The 17,602-nt window shown below is 41.5% G+C and overlaps 1 protein-coding gene across 2 annotated transcripts; it reads right to left on the bottom strand.

The window, feature by feature from the left end:
* Nucleotides 1-155: 155 nt before the first annotated feature.
* Nucleotides 156-17,399, bottom strand: COQ6 (coenzyme Q6, monooxygenase). 2 transcript variants are annotated; one of them, XM_024737911.1, is made up of 12 exons: nt 17,209-17,399; nt 8,645-8,779; nt 7,494-7,552; nt 7,082-7,205; nt 4,517-4,647; nt 3,716-3,823; nt 3,390-3,452; nt 3,085-3,192; nt 1,237-1,439; nt 1,044-1,159; nt 711-877; nt 156-266 (listed from the first exon to the last, which is right to left on the bottom strand). In XM_024737911.1, exons 1-12 carry the CDS (start codon nt 17,372-17,374, stop codon nt 237-239), a joined length of 1,410 nt encoding a protein of 469 aa, XP_024593679.1. In that variant the 5' UTR covers nt 17,375-17,399; the 3' UTR covers nt 156-236. The 2 variants fall into 2 exon arrangements, with proteins under 2 accessions (XP_024593679.1, XP_024593678.1); XM_024737910.1 differs by having other exon boundaries at nt 3,716-3,841.
* Nucleotides 17,400-17,602: the final 203 nt, after the last annotated feature.

Below are 17,602 nucleotides of genomic sequence, written 5' to 3' on the forward strand. Positions count from 1 at the left end.
TTAGCAATTTTTTAGTAATAAAAAGTTCTTTTCAATCAAATCATAGTCTTCCTTTGGGGTTTTTTTCTTGGCTTGGTTGATATGCCTTCCTCACAGAAAATTATCACTCATTATTTGAACTCCACACGTCCATTAAGCAGAGAAGAAAAAGAGACTGCAGAATTCTAATGTAAATTTATTAAGTTAAATCTTGAAAATACGTGGTGGTCTTGGGAAAAGATCCAGAAGAGGAGCATTCATTTGCTTGCAAAGGCCATAATCTGTTCCTGGAGGAAAAAATGAAACAAAGTGAGTGATATTCTGACACTGTAAAGTATGTGGGCAGGTGAAGATAATACTTTAAAATATCTAAAGTGATTAAAGCAAAAATTTGGCAAAAGTCCCAGGTAGATTCTCCTCCTGAGTCCCTCCAAAGTGTCTTTTAATGCAAGTTTCTCAGGAAAGAAGCTGGCCAAGCAGCAAAAGGAATTTAAGCATCTTTATCTTTACAAGCCCCTATTCACTATTTTAAGCCCTTATATAAAGGTACTGCTTAGATGTGGGCCCTGGCACCAAAAACCTCGGAAGGGATATTTCTGCTCATAACCACGGGGGAAGGTATTCAGATAAAGATGATAATTTTACAGCCAAGAAAATTAAAGAAACCAAGTCATTGGCGAAGTCATTCCTCAGTGAGCAAGACTCTCGGAGATCTGGGAGAACTCTCTTACTTTGAGCGGAGACACTGCATTTGTAGCCTGCAAGCCCCACGTCCTGAGCAGCACCAGTGGGGTGGCACTGGTAGAATACAGCCGTTTTAGTAGGTCAGTAGCAGCCAGAAGAGCAGTGTTGTGACGCTGTCTGTCTGTTTCATAAGCTGTGAGGTGACTCATGGAGCCTGAAGGGAAAAGGAAAGGTTAAATCCCTAATTCAGTAGTGAAGTCTTCCTTCCTAGCAAACCAGATACATTTATGTCTATTACATCTAGCTACTGAGGGCCATTTTCCTGATCTTCCTGTATTATAGGACCTTGGGATACCTCTCTAAGGTACCTGAATCCTTACCTAAGTCTTGCCCATTGAAGGCTGCAGTCCTGAGGTGATGCAGCAAGCTGGAGATATCCCCAAAGCCCATGTTGGCACCTTGTCCTGCAAGTGGGTGGACTCTGTGGGCTGCATCCCTAAGGATAAAGCAGAGTTCAGGTGTAGCCTCCAGCGCAGAGTGAAAAGGAGTGGCCCTGCTCTGTTATCATCTTACCCAATGAGTGCCAGCCGAGGCCGGACGTACTCAGCAGCATGTCCCAACCCAAGAGGAAACAGTATTCGGCTTTTGGCATCCACCCTGGCTACACTTGGGGGCAGCTGGCGAGCGGAGATCTTAGTGGGCTTCAGAAAGGCAACTGCATACTGCAGCATGGAGCCAGCCGAGTCGATGAAGTCTGTGTGGTTGGCATCACTCCACTGAGTAGCACCAGCCACAAAACAAAGTGAAATTTCATCAGCGACTCCAGCAGGGAATTAAAAATTCAACAAGGCAACCATTTTATAACCACAGCCAAGGGTAGTGGTACCTAACACACCTAAACTGATTTGTGTCACTAAAGTGACAAGTCCCTCAAACAAACGCAAAATGCAACTTCTCATCACTCCCCACAGGCTTTAGGATCAAGCCAAACTGCTCATGAGCCGCCCCTACCTACCTCTGAGCCTCACCTTTCACTAATCCTACCCTCAAAACGCACATGCCGGCCACAAAGTAGCTCACTCTACAACGTGCTCTTGCCTCCACACACCCCTCTACTTAGAATGTCCTCCCACTTCTAGTTCACCAGGTAACACCTCAGAGCATGCAGAAGCTGTCACCCCTTTTTGTAAACCTCCCTCCAAACCTTCTGTGTCTTTCTCCTCCATACTCCCACAGTATCCTATGCATACTCTACCACTGTATCAAAACTGTCATTTCTATATCTTTCTCCCTCACTTGCCTGAGCTTCCTGAAATCAGGGACTATGTCTCATTTGTCCAACTCCAGAGCCTTCTATATAGAAGCACTCATAACTCTTGCTGAATGAATGTACTGCAAAGGCCTATGCCAGGAATATATACTAAATGACCCATAAAGGGTCACCATTTATCTTGGAAGCCACTTCAGTGCGTTCAGTTCTTTTTATTCTTGTTGTTACTACAGAGCAGTGGAGCTTAAGTTCTTCACTGTAGACCAGTGTGAAGTCATTAGCAAGGCAGTAGAGTTTGGTGGTTAAAAGGATAGGCTCAAGGGCCAGCCTGATTTCAGAACCCAGCTTTGCCACCAGCTGTATGACCTCAGGCAAGTTACCTATCTCTAAGTGAGCAGGATAATAGTACCTACCTCAATAGTTCACTGAATTAAATACATAAATACATGTTAAAAAAACTCTTCACCTGTACCTGGCACATAGTAAGTGCTGGATAAATGTTATCGATCATTATCATTAGTGAATTCAGATAATGTGACATTTGAACTCCAAAAATATTGGTGTCTGTATTATCTAAAGGCTATGTCTACTCCAGTAATAATTACCATTTGTTGAGTACCCTATAATGTACTAGGTATGTTCCAAGCATTTTACATAAATTCTCTCTAAGTCTTTAGACTTTTATTACTATTAAACCCTAAGAGGTTGGTGATACTATTTCCATTTTTCAGGAGATTAACAGGTAGAACCAATATTGAACCCATATCTCTCTACAAAGCTTACTCTTAAGCTCACTATGGAAATGTGCTCAGCCCCTCCCCAGAAACACTTCTGATGAATCAGCTTCAATGGTTCAGGTACTTGGCATCTGTTAAAAATTATCAAAGTATTACAGCTTCAAAAAAAGTTACTTATCCAAGTAACTACCACCCAGGCAGCTGTTTCAGTCAGCATAGCAGCCGCCCTCAACCCTCAGAAGAGCACACAAATTAATTTCTTTGTTGTACATTTTCCTGAGTCCCCTCCTCCACATACTCCACATCAAGTGTTACAGGTTCAAAGGGGCAGCTGGTTGGTTGTTCCTCTTTTCTTACTCAAAACCACCTTTCTGTATCTATCCCAGCAACATATCGTCAGCTGGTGATACTCACAAAGGCAGAGTTAACGGCATCCACAAACTTTTCCTCATCCATGCTGACCAGCTCTGCTGCATGTTCATGGGATGTGGACCAAACCAAGGAACTCAAAGTGTCTGAGAGCTGTGTCAAAAGAACATCAATACCAAGGGCTAAAACCTCTGTTCTTAAGAGCTCTCAAGCACGAAGGAAGACAAGAAGGGGTAACAAAGCTAGCCTGGGCGTATTCCCTTGAAACCAGAAAAAGGCTGAGAGAAAATGAAGTTCTAAAAGAGGAAGGCTTGACATGTTTAAGCAGACTAGCCAGAAGGACTTCTTACCGGAAGCAGAGCAATGGGCCCGGAGGGGAGAAATCTCTGCCAAGCTACATTGTTTTCTGTGGCCTACAACGGAGAGGAGAAGAGTTCTTGTGAGAAGTACCCAGTACCAATTATTATTGTTTTTTTTCCTAGGTCATAAGATATCTATATGTATTTTATTTATTTTTTTTTTAACATCTTTATTGGAGTGTAATTTCTTTACAGTGGTGTGTTAGTTTCTGCTTTATAACACAGTGACTCAGCTATAGATATACATATATCCCCATATCTCCCCAGTACCAGTTAAACCCGAGCAAGGCCCCCAGATGGTGGACTCAGGATCTTACCTCCGATAAATGCAGAGTAGCCACAACAGCGGACTGGTCATAGTTCCAGCTAACGTTTTGGATTCCAGCGGCCTGCCGTACTCCTGAGTTGTGGCCATCTGCACCAATCTGCATGGAGACAAGAGCCTGCTGAGTCTTAAAACCTTTTAATTAACGAAACTGTTCCAGAAGTTTGTCTCTGCCTCCTAAAAGTTTTCTCTAGTTCCCACTGGTGGCAAGCCCATCTGTGGCAGGTAACTCTTTATCATGCCTGCCTCACTCCCAGCCCCTAGAGGGGTAGCCCTACATATGCGATCCCAGCTTCAATTAACAGACCAAAGCTGGACATCTGATCCAAGAGGTGCCAGCCGTAGGTTAAACTGAGCCAAAGTTTGAACTAGAAAGCAATAAGGCAGGCGCTAGAGTTGAAGAATCCTGAAGTAAGGTTGGGAACGGCTGCCATGGAAAAGGGGAAGCTGATGAGCAGAAAGAGAAAAAAATGGGAGATGCAAGGAGATGAACGACTACAGGACTCCTGAGAGGGAAGGAACAGCCTCAATTTCTGACCCTCTGATTCCTGTCCCTGTAAGGCCAGCTATCCTTTATTTCAAGACCTATGATGGTCCAAGAGATTGCTTCCTGTACAGGATTTACAACAGAACCATCTTAACTGGAGCTGGTTTGAGTGGGTATGGGTCCTTATAACCAAAAGTTTTGCCTAAAATTAACTTTAACTATAGCTTAGATCTAAAACTAGAGACCCTAGAATCTAACAAGACGTGGATATGTGAGACCCCTGGCAAAATAAGAATCTTCAACTACCAACAATTTGGTCTGGAGGATGCTGCCATCACCTAGGGTAATATGAACCCAAGGGCTGGAGTCTGCCATGGAAAATGGATAAGGCCAGGTATAGCTGACTGCTTTGCTCTTGTAGAGAACGGTCACTCGGTCTAGGGAGGTCAAAAGAGAAAAAACAAAACATTAGACAGTTGGCCCACAGGCTGAGGAAAAAACTAAAGCAAAGTCCCAAGACAGCTTATCTTTATCTTATCATTTACTCCTAAACAAGAAAAGTAAAGATCTCAAAAATAACTCATGTGATCTATGCTATGGTCTAAGAGCTAATAAATGAGAGAGGCCACAGGGATGAATCAGTGTGAGGAAAACAAGGACAAAAAAAAGTAAGCTCTCACTGAACTGTCACCTGCATGAGGCAGGCACTCTTCCCATCTTCATGATCCTGCTCCAGTTTCACTCTATGCCTACATGAACCCACATGTGTTTTCAAAGCAAATAGGGTGGGGAATACCACAGACTCAAACAAGTTCTAGATTTCATAAGATTTTTCTTCCCACTGGAAGTCATTTTACTTTTCTGATCACAAACAGTACATGCTTACTACTTTTACTTTGTGTAAAAGTCTGAACCACAAAGAAAGGTTTAAAAGGGGGGAAAAAAATCACCTTTAATCATACCACTCAGAGACAGCTAGTTAAAGCTTTGTTGTATAGCTTTCCCAACAATTTCCTATGTGTGTATATGCACACACACCCCACACACATACTCACACACACAAGTGGGATCATATGACACACACTTTTTTTCACCAATATATTATGGGACATGTTTCTAAGTGACTATTAGATCTAAATTATCTTTTGGACCTCCCTGGGGGCGCAGTGGTTAAGAATCCGCCTGCCAATGCAGGGGACATGGGTTCAATCCCTGGTCCGGGAAGATCCCACATGCCGCCGAGCAGCTAAACCCGTGCGCCACAACTACTGAGCCTGTGCTCTAGAGCCCGCGAGCCACAACTACTGAAGCCTGCGCACCTAGAGCCCATGCTCCGCAACAAGAGAAGCCACCGCAATGAGAAGCCCATGGACTGCAATGAACAGTAGCTCCTGCTCGCTGCAACCAGAGAAAGCCCGTGCACAGCAATGAAGACCCAACACAGCCAAAAAAATTTAAAAAACAAATAAATAAATAAAAAGAAAGACAATCTAGTTTTAAAATGAGCAAAAGATTTTAAACAGACACTTCTCCAAAGAAGATATACAAATAGGGACTTCCCTCGTGGTCCAGTGTTTAAGAATCCACCTTCCAATGCAGGGGACGCAGGTTCGATCTCTGGTCGGGGAACTAAGATCCCACATGCCGCGGGGCAACTAAGCCCACACACCACAACTAGAGAGAAGCCTGAGCACCGCAACGAAAGATCCCACATGCCACAACTAAGACCCGATACAGCCAAAAAAAAAAAAAAAAAAAAAAAAAAAAAAAAAAAAAAAGATATACAAATAGCCAACAAGTACATGAAAAGACACTCAACATTATTAGTCATCAGGTAAATACAATCAAAACTACGAGATGGGACTTCCCTGGCAGTACAGTGGTTAAGATTCTGTGCTCCCAATGGAGGGGGCACAGGTTCACTCCCTGGTCGGGGAACTGAGATCCCGCATGCTGTGTGGTGTGGCCAAACAAAATAAACAAAAAAACTACAATGAGATACCACTTCAGTTACTAGGACGGCTATTAAAAAAAAAAGGTTGAGGGGAATAAAGTGTTGGTGGAGAAATTGGAACCCTTATATACTGTTGGTGGGAAAGGGACATGGTAGAGCCTCTTTAAAGTTTGGCAGTTTATGAAAATGTTAAACATAGAATTATTAGATGACCCAGCAATTCTACTCCTAAGTATCCACCCAGCAGAAATGAAACATGTCCACACAAAACCTTGTCCATAAATATTCACAGCTTTATTCACAATCACCAAAAAGTGGAAACAACCCAAAATGTCCATCAGCTGATGAATGGATAAACAAAATGTGATATATCCACACAATGAAATACTATTGGGCAGTAAAAAAGACTGGAGTACTGATACATACTACAACATGAATGAATCTCAAAAATGCATTTAGTGAGAGAAGTCAGACATTAAAAAATACATATTGTATCATTCTATCTACATGAAATGTCCAGAATAGGCAAATCTCAAAAAACAGAAAGTAGATTAGTGGTGCCAGGGGCTAGGAGTGGGAATGGGGAATGACTGTAAACAGGTACAAGGTTTACTTCTGAGTAATAGGAATGTTCTATAATCATATTGTGGTGATGGTGGCACAACTCTATAAATAGATTGAAAAAGCACTGAACTGTACACTTAAAATCAGTGAATTATTGGTATGTAAGTTATACCTGAATAAAGCTGTTTAAAATAAAAAGAGAGAGAGAAAGAATATTCCTGAGATAACTGTTAGAGGGCTTCTTTATGGTGGACATCAGTATCTGTAGAAGGGATCCTTCCAGTAAGTCCCAGAATAACTCTTAGTTCATCTTCCAGAAAGCCAGTGGAAGATGGAAGAGATAGATACCTCACCTGACACAGCCTCCAGCTGCTTAGTGAGAGCATGCATGATGACATTGTTCTCCACTATACAGCCCATGTCATCTAAATTATCCTTATCGAACATTATCAGGGCTTCTGAGCAGGCATCCCACACCTGGAAACACAAAGGGAAAGTTTGTATTACAACCCAAGGAAAAGGAAATATTACTCCAGTCAAACTGAGCATTGACTGAAGCAGGAAAACCACAGTTTGTCAGTCCCTCTGGCAGGAAGTATAAGGTGGGAAGAAAATTCTCTCATGAATGCTTCCCTCCTACTTCCTTTGACTGAGTGTAAACTCTGTCTGAATTCCTCCCACATTTACAGAAAACCTGGAGAATGTGAACTCCAATATCTTAACTCAAGATAAACCAAGATAAGCCAAAGGTGATAAAGGAGGCACCTGCATTCGCCGAAAGGCTCTGTATCTCATGTTGCAGATGTGGTCCCAGGCACCAAAACCTACAAAAGAAAGGAGTTATATATAGACCAAAGCAACCTGATGGGACTGGCATCCCTCCTGGGTTCCCCTTTCTCTCTCCTTCCTTTTAAGTAAGAGGTTGTTTTCAGTGTTCTCCAATAACAGGGAAATACTCTTCACTTCTATCCTGTTTGATGCTAGGAGCTAAGCTACTCTGTTCCCCAGTTCAGAATATACAGCATGAAAAAGACCCAGCTTTCATGATCAAAGGTCAAATCACATTAAAGTGGGGGAAATAATAAAGTGGGGGAAATAAACCAAATCTGTATTTTCTTTTCCTTCATCATCCTATTGAGGATACGAACTCCCTGGATAAAGACTATTTTTTGCTTAATTCCAGAGCACTAAACCGATTCATTCATTGAGGAAATATTTATTGAGCACTTACTATGTGCCAGATACACTTCTAGGTACTGAGCATAAAGCGGGAAATCAAACAGACAAATCTCTGCCCTTCAGCAGCTGACACTCTAGTCGGAGAGATAGACAATTAAAAAAAAATTCATAATAAAATGTCAGGTAGTGTTATAAAGAAAAATAAAGCAGTATAAGGAGCTAGAGAGTCATGCAGGAGTTTAATTTTAGATGGGGTGTTTCTAGATAGGATGGCTTGAGGGAGTAACATTTGACAAAGACCTTAAGATAATTTGCTAACTGGTTCCAGGTGTACACATCCACCTACACCCTACGAGCACTTAGCATTCAGGCTCCCCAGCCCCCTATAGGGCTGACTCTGGAAATGAAGAGTATGCTGTTACTAGAAGCGAATGATCGTCATTAGTTCATATAGTTTCAATTCCACCAATTCATAATGACCCAACATCACAAATGATGTCTACATGGAGCCACATGTCCCAGAGATGTCTTCCTCAGACTGCGAGTTGACACACGAACAATTCCAGGGGTCCTCATCTTCGACTATGTACTAGACTTACCAACCCCACCCTCCTCTTCCCACCCATCTCAGGGAGCTCCCTCCTCGCCAGACGCTCTGCTGACTCTGCTCTATGGGACACACTGGAAAGTCAAGAGAGACAGGAGATTGGTTCTACGACAGAGGATCTTCTACTCACTACTGAGAAGGGTTGCGGAGCCAGGGGAAATGGAGCTGACCCTGTTGCTGTAAGTTTCTGGCAATTTCCCCAGTACTTTCTTTGGACCTGCTTCTAGCAACAGGATTTTCTTGTCACAAAAGTGAATATCATATCCTAAAAAAAAAAAAGATCAAAATGTTATATCATTTTAGGAAAATCAGAGTTTATTCTCTTTCTCATTTCCAAGAGAAGCAACATATTAACTAATCCCTTAGCCCTCAGGATACAAATTTCTTACACACATAAAAAGGAAAACATCATGTGACGTCCTAAGCAATAATGTGTACTACCATTTCAGTCACGCAGAGCACCCTGCCCATGGTGGTAAGGCCTCTCCAGACAGTCTAACACCTGCCATGTGCAAAGACACAAATAATGGCAAAACCCATAGCAAGTGAATAGACTGTCCTAGAAAGGAAAAATGAAGAAAGGAAGGCTGTAGTATTTAGACACCAGATATTTATAATCTACAAAGTATTAAGTCACTAAAAATTACAAATCCTGTTCAACAGAAAAATGGGGTTAATAAACAAAATTCATTGTGGCCTCAAGATTAAGTCAAAGATAAAGAGCTTGTGAAAGAAAGGGGGGCCAAAAAATAACATCAACTGTGCCTAAAAATCTGGTCCTAAAACATCTGTATAGTGAAGTAAAAAGAGGACTTGGAGACTCTGTCACTGGGTCACTGCAGCACAAACACAAGTCCTTCCACAGTGTCTCAGAGAACGGTGCAGGGAAAAGATAAGCAGTGAGTTGCATGTGAATTTACCAGAGAAGAAACACTGCAGGTTTTACTTAGTAACGGTGAGAGAAACCCCAAAGACCCTGACCCCTCTTTTTATTTTGGAATCTAAATGAGAAGAAAGGCACTATTATTACATACAACAAAGAAAGTGTGAAAATCAAGGCTGGCTCCAGTCAAAAAGGAGTGAACTGCGCTGAACCCACCAGGTCAGCATGGTGCTCCCTGTCGTGCGGCAGCACCTGAGCAGCAGTTCTGCCATGGAAGATGGGAGAGGGGCCGTGCCCGCAGATAGGACAACTTTCTGGTCCATCACATCTCTAGGCTTTGATCTAACAGAAGCCACTGCAACCGAATGCTGCCTGCCACCAGCTCCCTACGGCTCCTACTCCCTGAAGCCTCACCTCCCCAGCAGTCCTCTTAGTACCACACCCGCACACCTCCACCCCCAGGATAGGTCAGTTGCTTGCTCCTCTAGGGTAGCTTTCATTTCATTCTTCCTTCTGTTAGTTATTTACAAATCTTTTTCCTTTGCTAGATTCTAAATTCCTTGGAGGCCAGGAATCATTTCTTTTCCTATCGCTGTACATCCCCAGCAGCAAACTGCTGTTATCTCCTCAATCCATAAAATAATGTCTTAACAGACATTTTTGTTAAATGAGAAACCAGGAAATATATAAGAAAACAGTTAGATTTCCATCCTATATTTGCCCTGGTGAGTAGAAATAGAAAAATTATAAAAATATCTATTTTAGGCTATAATACCATTACAGTTAAAGGCACAAACATATATATGACTTAGCTATTGATTGAATTAAATGAAATTATAAATTGTAGGTGACTATCTAAATTTTAACCTTGAAATCACTTCACTCTATATAGAATCCAAGTTAATTTTGATTTATCAAATAACAACCTAGAACCATAAATTAATAACCTGTCACTCTTTTATGAATAACAGTAGGTTATTATATTAATAATGTTTACTTTTTTCCTGTATATCTATAAGCAAAGTTCCATGGAATCACTATTATCATTATCATCATCACTGCTAATGTTTATTAACACCTATATGCCAGGTACAATTATATATGATTTACTGTAGTATCATCTGATATAATCCATACCACAATTTTATGAAGAAAGAAAAGCTATTTTGCTCTAATTTTAGAGATGAGAAAAACCAATGTACAGAAATTGTGAGTAATTTAATTCCACCGAAATAGAACCTATTGGAGACAAGACTAAGGATTCAAATACATGTAATCTTATATGGACACTTGTTTCTTCACTATTTAACTTCTTCCTTTAAAGGAAATTTCCTTCTTATTTAAGAAAATCAGAAAAACAATCAGGAGGGAGATTGGTTCAAGATGGCGGAGTAGAAGGACGTGCTCTCACTCCCTCTTGTGAGAACACCGGAATCAAAACTAACTGCTGAACAATCATTGACAGGAAGACACTGGAACTCACCAAAAAAGATACCCCACATCCAAAGACAAAGGGGAAGCCACAATGAGACGGTAGGAGGGGTGCAATCACAGTAAAATCAAATCCCATAACTGCTGGGTGGGTGACTCACAGACTGGAGAACACTTACACCACAGAAGTCCACCCACTGGAGTGAAGGGTCTGAGCCCACTATGGACACCAAGAGGGGAAAGCAGCGGTGGGTGGGGGTGGGGTGTGATGAACTGGGAGATTGGAATTGACCTGTATACACTAATGTGTATAAAATGGATGACTCATAAGAACCTGCTGTATAAAAAAATAAATAAAATAAAATTCGAAAAAAAAGAATAAAAACAAACAAAACAATCAGGAGAAAATTTGGTGAGAGAATATTCAGAAGAGACAACAACTAAAAAGAAAAGTTTCTGAAATGGAAGTAAGTTTAGTCTGTTCTAGAAATATGCTGTCCACTAAAAATAATAGAATATGCAAATAATAAAAATAATGTGACACGTAATTTTAAATTTTCTAGAAGACACATTTAAAAAGTAAAAATAAAGTGGTTAATTACATTAGTTAATTTTGCTTTAGTTTATCTAATATATCCAAAATTATAGCATTATGAATATTAACAATGACAAAATTGAGAAATTTTACATTAATTTTTATACTGCCTTTGAAATGTGGTATGTATTTTACACTTACAGAACAAATGCATTTAGATTAGAATGTGGTAAATATGGTATCATATTTTAAGTGGTCGGTAGTCATGTGTGACTGGTAGCTACCATAATGGACAATGCAGCTCTAGAGACTGAAGGGTGACCTACGGTGCCTAACGGTGACTACGGAAGAGAATGGATCAAGGTGAATCTGGCGAGAGAGATAATATACAGATCAAATAGTGCCTTCTAGACACTGGCAGGAAATTTGGACCATATCCCAACTACAGTAGGAGTCAACTGGAGGGTTTTCAGTAGATTGAGATGATGTGATCACTGCCTGTTCTAGTCCAGCTGGGCTATTATATCAAAACACCACAGAAAAAAAAAAAAAGAAAATCAGAAACTCTGGATTTTAATCCCAGCTCTCACTGTTTCTAGCTTTATGACATAGTACAGTCAGCTCATCACCTACAAATGCATGTATAACATTATATATGTTATAAATTTCCTTTAGTCAAAAAAAATTAGGGACTTCCCTGGTGGCTCAGTAGTTAAGAATCTGCCTGTTAATGCAGGGGACACAGGTTCAAGCCCTGGTCCAGGAAGATCCCACATGCCACAGAGCCACAACTACTGAAGCCCACGTGCTCTAGGGCCTGTGCTTTGCAACGAGAAGCCACTGCAATGAGAAGTACGTGCACCTCAAAGAAGAGTCGTTCCTGCTCGCCACAGCTAGAGAAAGCCCACGTGCAGCAACAAAGACCCAACACAGCCAAAAATAAATAAATAAAATAAATTTTAAAATTAGATTTCCAAGCACATAAAATATAGCCAGGTCCAATATTTTATTTTATTTTTCAATATTTTATTTTTTAGCTATTTAATATAACGTTTTAGGGGTTTCCTAGTCATGTAGTGATTAAGAATCCGCCTGCCGATGCAGGGGACACGGTTTCAACCCCTGGTCGGGGAAGATCCCACATGCTGCAGAGCAACTAAGCCCGTTCGCCACAACTACTGAGCCTGCGCTCTAGAGCCCATGAGCCACAACTACTGAAGCCCGCGTGCCTAGAGTCTGTGCTTCACAACAAGAGAAGCCACCCCAATGAGAAGCCCACGCACCGCAACGACGAGTATCCCCTGCTCGCCGCAACTAGAGAAAGCCCACACACAGCAATGAAGACCCAACACAGGCGAAAATAAATAAATAAACATTTTTTAAATTTATAAAAAAATAATATAACATTTTAGGAAACTAGCTTGGAGAAAAAATATTAGAGAATATCACTTACAAATAACAATGTGAGAGGGAAATATAGGTATTTCAAGGATAAAACATAAACTAATGTGAGTTTGAAGAAGAAAAGAATCAAGGAAAACATAAAAACTGACCTACACGGAAATATGAAAAGCCAGCTGGAAATTTTTCACTTTTAAAGCGGCTGTCTAAAACTAAGTGGATGTTGAATTATAAAGGTTGATCAGCATACAAACTATTGACAAAGAATATTCTTTGGGATTCATGCCATGATGATCAAGGGGAGAGAGTAGCATGCACTAAATCCCAAGCAGGTAGTTTACTTGACTCCACAGGCACATGCTCAAGGACAGAGTCTCCTCACAGTGTTCAGCTCCATCTATTTTATAGGAAAAAAGCAGAGGCTTGCTCACTGAATAAATTGAATGAAAGATTTCCAAACCTTCCCCCTGCCCCACGAGAGGTTCAACTTTCATGTTTTAACATTCAGTATCTTCTCTGAGCTTTTTTTTTTTTTTTTTTTTAATGTGGGATCTTCCCGTACATGTCCCCTGCATCGGCAGGCGGACTCTCACCCACTGCGCCACCAGGGAAGCCCATTCTCTGAGCTTTTGAGTGTGAATGTTTCTTTTGTAAACCTACGCTTGGTAGTTTTGACTGACTTAGAGTCAGTGATTCTTACATCCTGGTGTACTCGGCCCATGACCTTTTTCTTCTGTAAACTTATACAGAGCATTCTGTATTGTCAGTGTCTGTTTAAAGTCAGCCCTGACTTTAAGAATTTATACTTTTGGGACTTCCCTGGTGGCACAGTGGTTACGAATCTGCCTGCCAATGCAGGGGACACGGGTTCGATCCCTGGTCCTCCCAAATGCTGCGGAGGAACTAAGTCCGTGCACCACAACTACTGAGCCCGCGTGCTGCAACTACTGAAGCCCACGCAGCTAGAGGCTGCGCTCTGCAACAAGAGAAGCCACCGCAATGAGAAGCCCGCGCACCACAATGAAGAGTAGCCCCCACTCGCCACAACTAGAGAAAGCCCGTGTGCAGCAACGAAGACCCAACGCAGCCAAAAATAAATTAATTTAAAAAAAAATTTACACTTCTAAGGAAAAGACAGAAAAATAAACAATTACAATACAGAATTTTGTAAGTTTATAAAAGAATTGCTGCTTTCCCTCCTTGAAATGTGGATAAATGGGGATGAGAAAAAGAACAATATAGGAAGGAAAAAAAGTTATACAAAGAAGATAGCAAAACACCAAATTTTAACAAAATTAACAAAAATTTAGTAAAACTAAAAAAATTTTTCAGATACATATCATACAAAATTGTATAAAAAGTTAGGAGGTGAAGTCACTACAAGACAATTAAGCCTTCCCAGTGTTTTTCATTCTCAAAGTGTGGTCTTCAGATCTCCTGCATCCATCTCTGGAGATTATTTGTTAAAAATACAGGCTTCTGGGCCCCACCTGGACAAACTGAGTCAGAGTCACTGGAAGTGGAACCTGGAATCCTCATTTTAAAAATATGCTCCACAGACTGGTAACAACGATTGCCTATGAGGAGAATTGGATGGCTAACAATTAGAAATGGAAGTCTTACTATACATTCTTTATACTATATATCCTATGCACTTTTGTATTTCAAAATTCTTATGTGTTATGTCCCTGTCTTAGTTACTCAAAGCCCAAAACCAAAACCAAACCAAAAAACCCAGATGATTCTTAAACATGCTCAAGCTTGAGAAGCACCATTATAGTCCATTTACCGATAGGTAAAACCAAAATGGCTGTCAGGCAGCAAGGGTATATATGTCAGAAAGTCTTGTCAGTCTCAAAAAGGATTTGTATTTCCTAATTACCAACTTTTGAGAGCAAGTTACTTAACCTTTCTGAGCTTTAACTTTCTTATCTTCACAATCTAAAATCAAGAGTATTATGACAATAAAATATAGGGAATTCCCTGGCAGTCCAGTGGTTAGGACTCGGCACTCTCACTGCTGGGCCTAGGTTCAATCCCTGGTCGGGATCTAAGATCCTGAAAGCCACTTGGCACAGAAAACAAAAAAAGTATATATATGTATGTACACACATACATATATATGTATGTATGTATATGCAAAATACTTTAAAAGATGCCTATCTATAGCAAGTGCTCAATAACTGATAACTATGTTTTACAAAATTACTTTGAGACTCAAGCCCATTAGCTCATACAAAGCACTGCTTCCCACCAGTTTCCTAGAAAAGGAACTTCCTAGGGAAGATGTGACTAACACCCCCAGAACTGAAATCAGAAAAGACTTTCTCACTGTTAGTGACCTTTAATTTGTGAAGCCAGAAAACTCAAATCCAATTTCTGAAAGTCACCGTACAGTTGTTAAAAGCAAAAGAATTTGGTTGCCTGGGTTCAAATTCTGACTCTGCCTGGTGTGAGACTCTGGTCCTTACTTAACCTCGTTGCTTCATATAAAAGATTAAACTATCTACCCCACAAGGTAGTAGAGCAGCCTAAACTACACATGTAAAAGCAAAGTCCTTACCTTAACTTGCATACAATGTTTAACTCAAAGTGGATCATAGCCTTAAATGTAAGAACTAAAAGTATAAAACTCTTAGAAGAAAACACAGGAGCGAAACTTTGTGACTTTGGGTTAGATAATGATTTCTTAGATATGACACCATAGCACAAGTGGTAAGAGACTGATAAGCTGGACTTCATCAAAATTAAAAACTTCTGTGCTTCAAAGGACACCATCAAGAAAGTGAAAAAACAACCCACAAAATGGGAGAACATATTTGCAAATCATTTATCTGATAAGGGGCTTGTACCCAGAATACATAAAAAACTCTTACAACTCAATAATAAAAAGACAAATAGCCCAGTTTAAAAATGGGCAAAGGTTCTGAATATACATTTCTCCAAAGACATACAAATGACCAATAAACATATGAAAGAATATTCAACATCATTAGTCATTAGGGAAATGCAAATCAAAACCAGAAGATATCACCTCACACTCACTAGCATAACCAGTAAGAAAAAGACAGTAACAGTGCTGTCCAGGACGTGGAGAAATTAGACCCCTCGGGACTTCCCTGGTGGTGCAGTGGTTAAGAATCCGCTTGCCAATGCAGGGGACACGGTTTCGAGCTCTGGTCTGGGAAGATCCCACATGCTGAGGAGCAACTAAGCCTGTGTGCCACAACTACTGAGCCTGCGCTCTACAGCCTGCGAGCCACAACTACTGAGGCCTGCGCGCCTAGAGCCCGTGCTCCGCAACAAGAGAAGCCACCTCAATGAGAAGCTCGCACACCGCAATGAGAAGCCCGCGCACCACAACGAAGAGTAGCCCCTGCTCACCGCAACTAGAGAAAGCCCGCGTGCAGCAACAGACCCAACGCAGCCAAAAATAAATAAATGAATGAATGAATAATGAAAAAAAATTAAGGAATGCCTTTCTTTCTAAAAAAAAGAAAGAAAGAAAGAAATCAGACCCCTCATTTATTGCTGGTGGGAATGTAAAATAGTGCAGCCACTCTGGAACACAGGCAATTCTTCAAAATGTTAAACACAGTTTACCATATGACCCTGCAAATCCACTCCTAGGAATATATCCAAGATAACCAAAAATATATGCTTACACGAAAGCTTGTACAGAAAATGATAGCAGCATTATTTGTTATAGCCCCAAAGTGAAAACGACTCAAATGTCCATCACCTGATGAATAAACAAAATGTGCTATATCCACACAAAATATTACTTAGCCATAAAAAGGAACGAGGTACTGGCACATGCTACAACCTGGATGAACTGTGAAAACATTAAGCAGATTCCATGTCTATGGAAATGTCCAGAAAAAGCCAAGCTATAGAGATAGAAAGTACATGAGTGGTTGCCAGGAGCTGAGGAGATTGGGGGGACATGGGCAGTGATTACTAATGGGTTTGGGTTCCTTTTGGGGGTGATAAATATGTTCTAAAATTTATTGTGGCAATGGCTGCACAACTCGGTGAGTACGCTAAAAATCATTAAATTCTATGCTTTAAATGGGTAAACTTTATGGTATGCAAATCATATCTCAATGAAGCTGTTTAAAAAACAACATCAACAAAAAACTGCCTAGCCTAGCTCAATAGACAATGCCAGATTACTTCCAACTGTGTCCAGAACTAAATAACCCTGGGCGGGTCTGTTTCCCCACGCTTTGGAAGGACTCCTAAGGAGTCCCTCCCACTTTTGACCCTTCGGAATCCTGAAGGAACAAACGTTTGCCCCCGGGGTTCTGGGATTCCTCTGGTCAGGGGATGGACCACAAGATCTACAACGCTTAGACCTTGGGCAAACACCAGGGCTCACACGGTCCTCATCCTTCCTCTACGGCCCCGCTCCCCGCCGCTATCGGCCTGGAGATGCGCTTACCCAAGGCACAAGCCATAGCGGCGCCCACCAGGCCTCCCCCGGACACCACCACATCGTACACGGTGTCTGACGAAGCGCCGGCCCACCTCCGGCAGGAGACCAGCGGGCCCCTCCGGGCAGCGGCAGGGGCAGTCCCCCACCGGATCCTAGCCAGCCGGGCCGCCATAGTCCTGACCTGCACCGTAATTGGCGTCCCGCTGGGCTCGCCTGGGGTTAGCACTTCCGGAGCAGAGCTCTCCAGTCACAGGCCGCTTGAGCCGCCACCTCAAAACCGGAAGTATAACGTGCAAAGAGAATAGGCCAATCAGAAAACGAACTTTGCCTGCTTGGGCGGGATAGATTAGAGGCTGCCTGGGAAGGGGACTGGTTCGTGTATCCGCCTCGGAGCCAATCA

Source organism: Neophocaena asiaeorientalis, unplaced genomic scaffold (assembly GCF_003031525.2).
Source record: "Neophocaena asiaeorientalis asiaeorientalis breed wild unplaced genomic scaffold, Neophocaena_asiaeorientalis_V1.1 scaffold49, whole genome shotgun sequence".
Classification (NCBI taxonomy): Eukaryota; Metazoa; Chordata; class Mammalia; order Artiodactyla; family Phocoenidae; genus Neophocaena; species Neophocaena asiaeorientalis.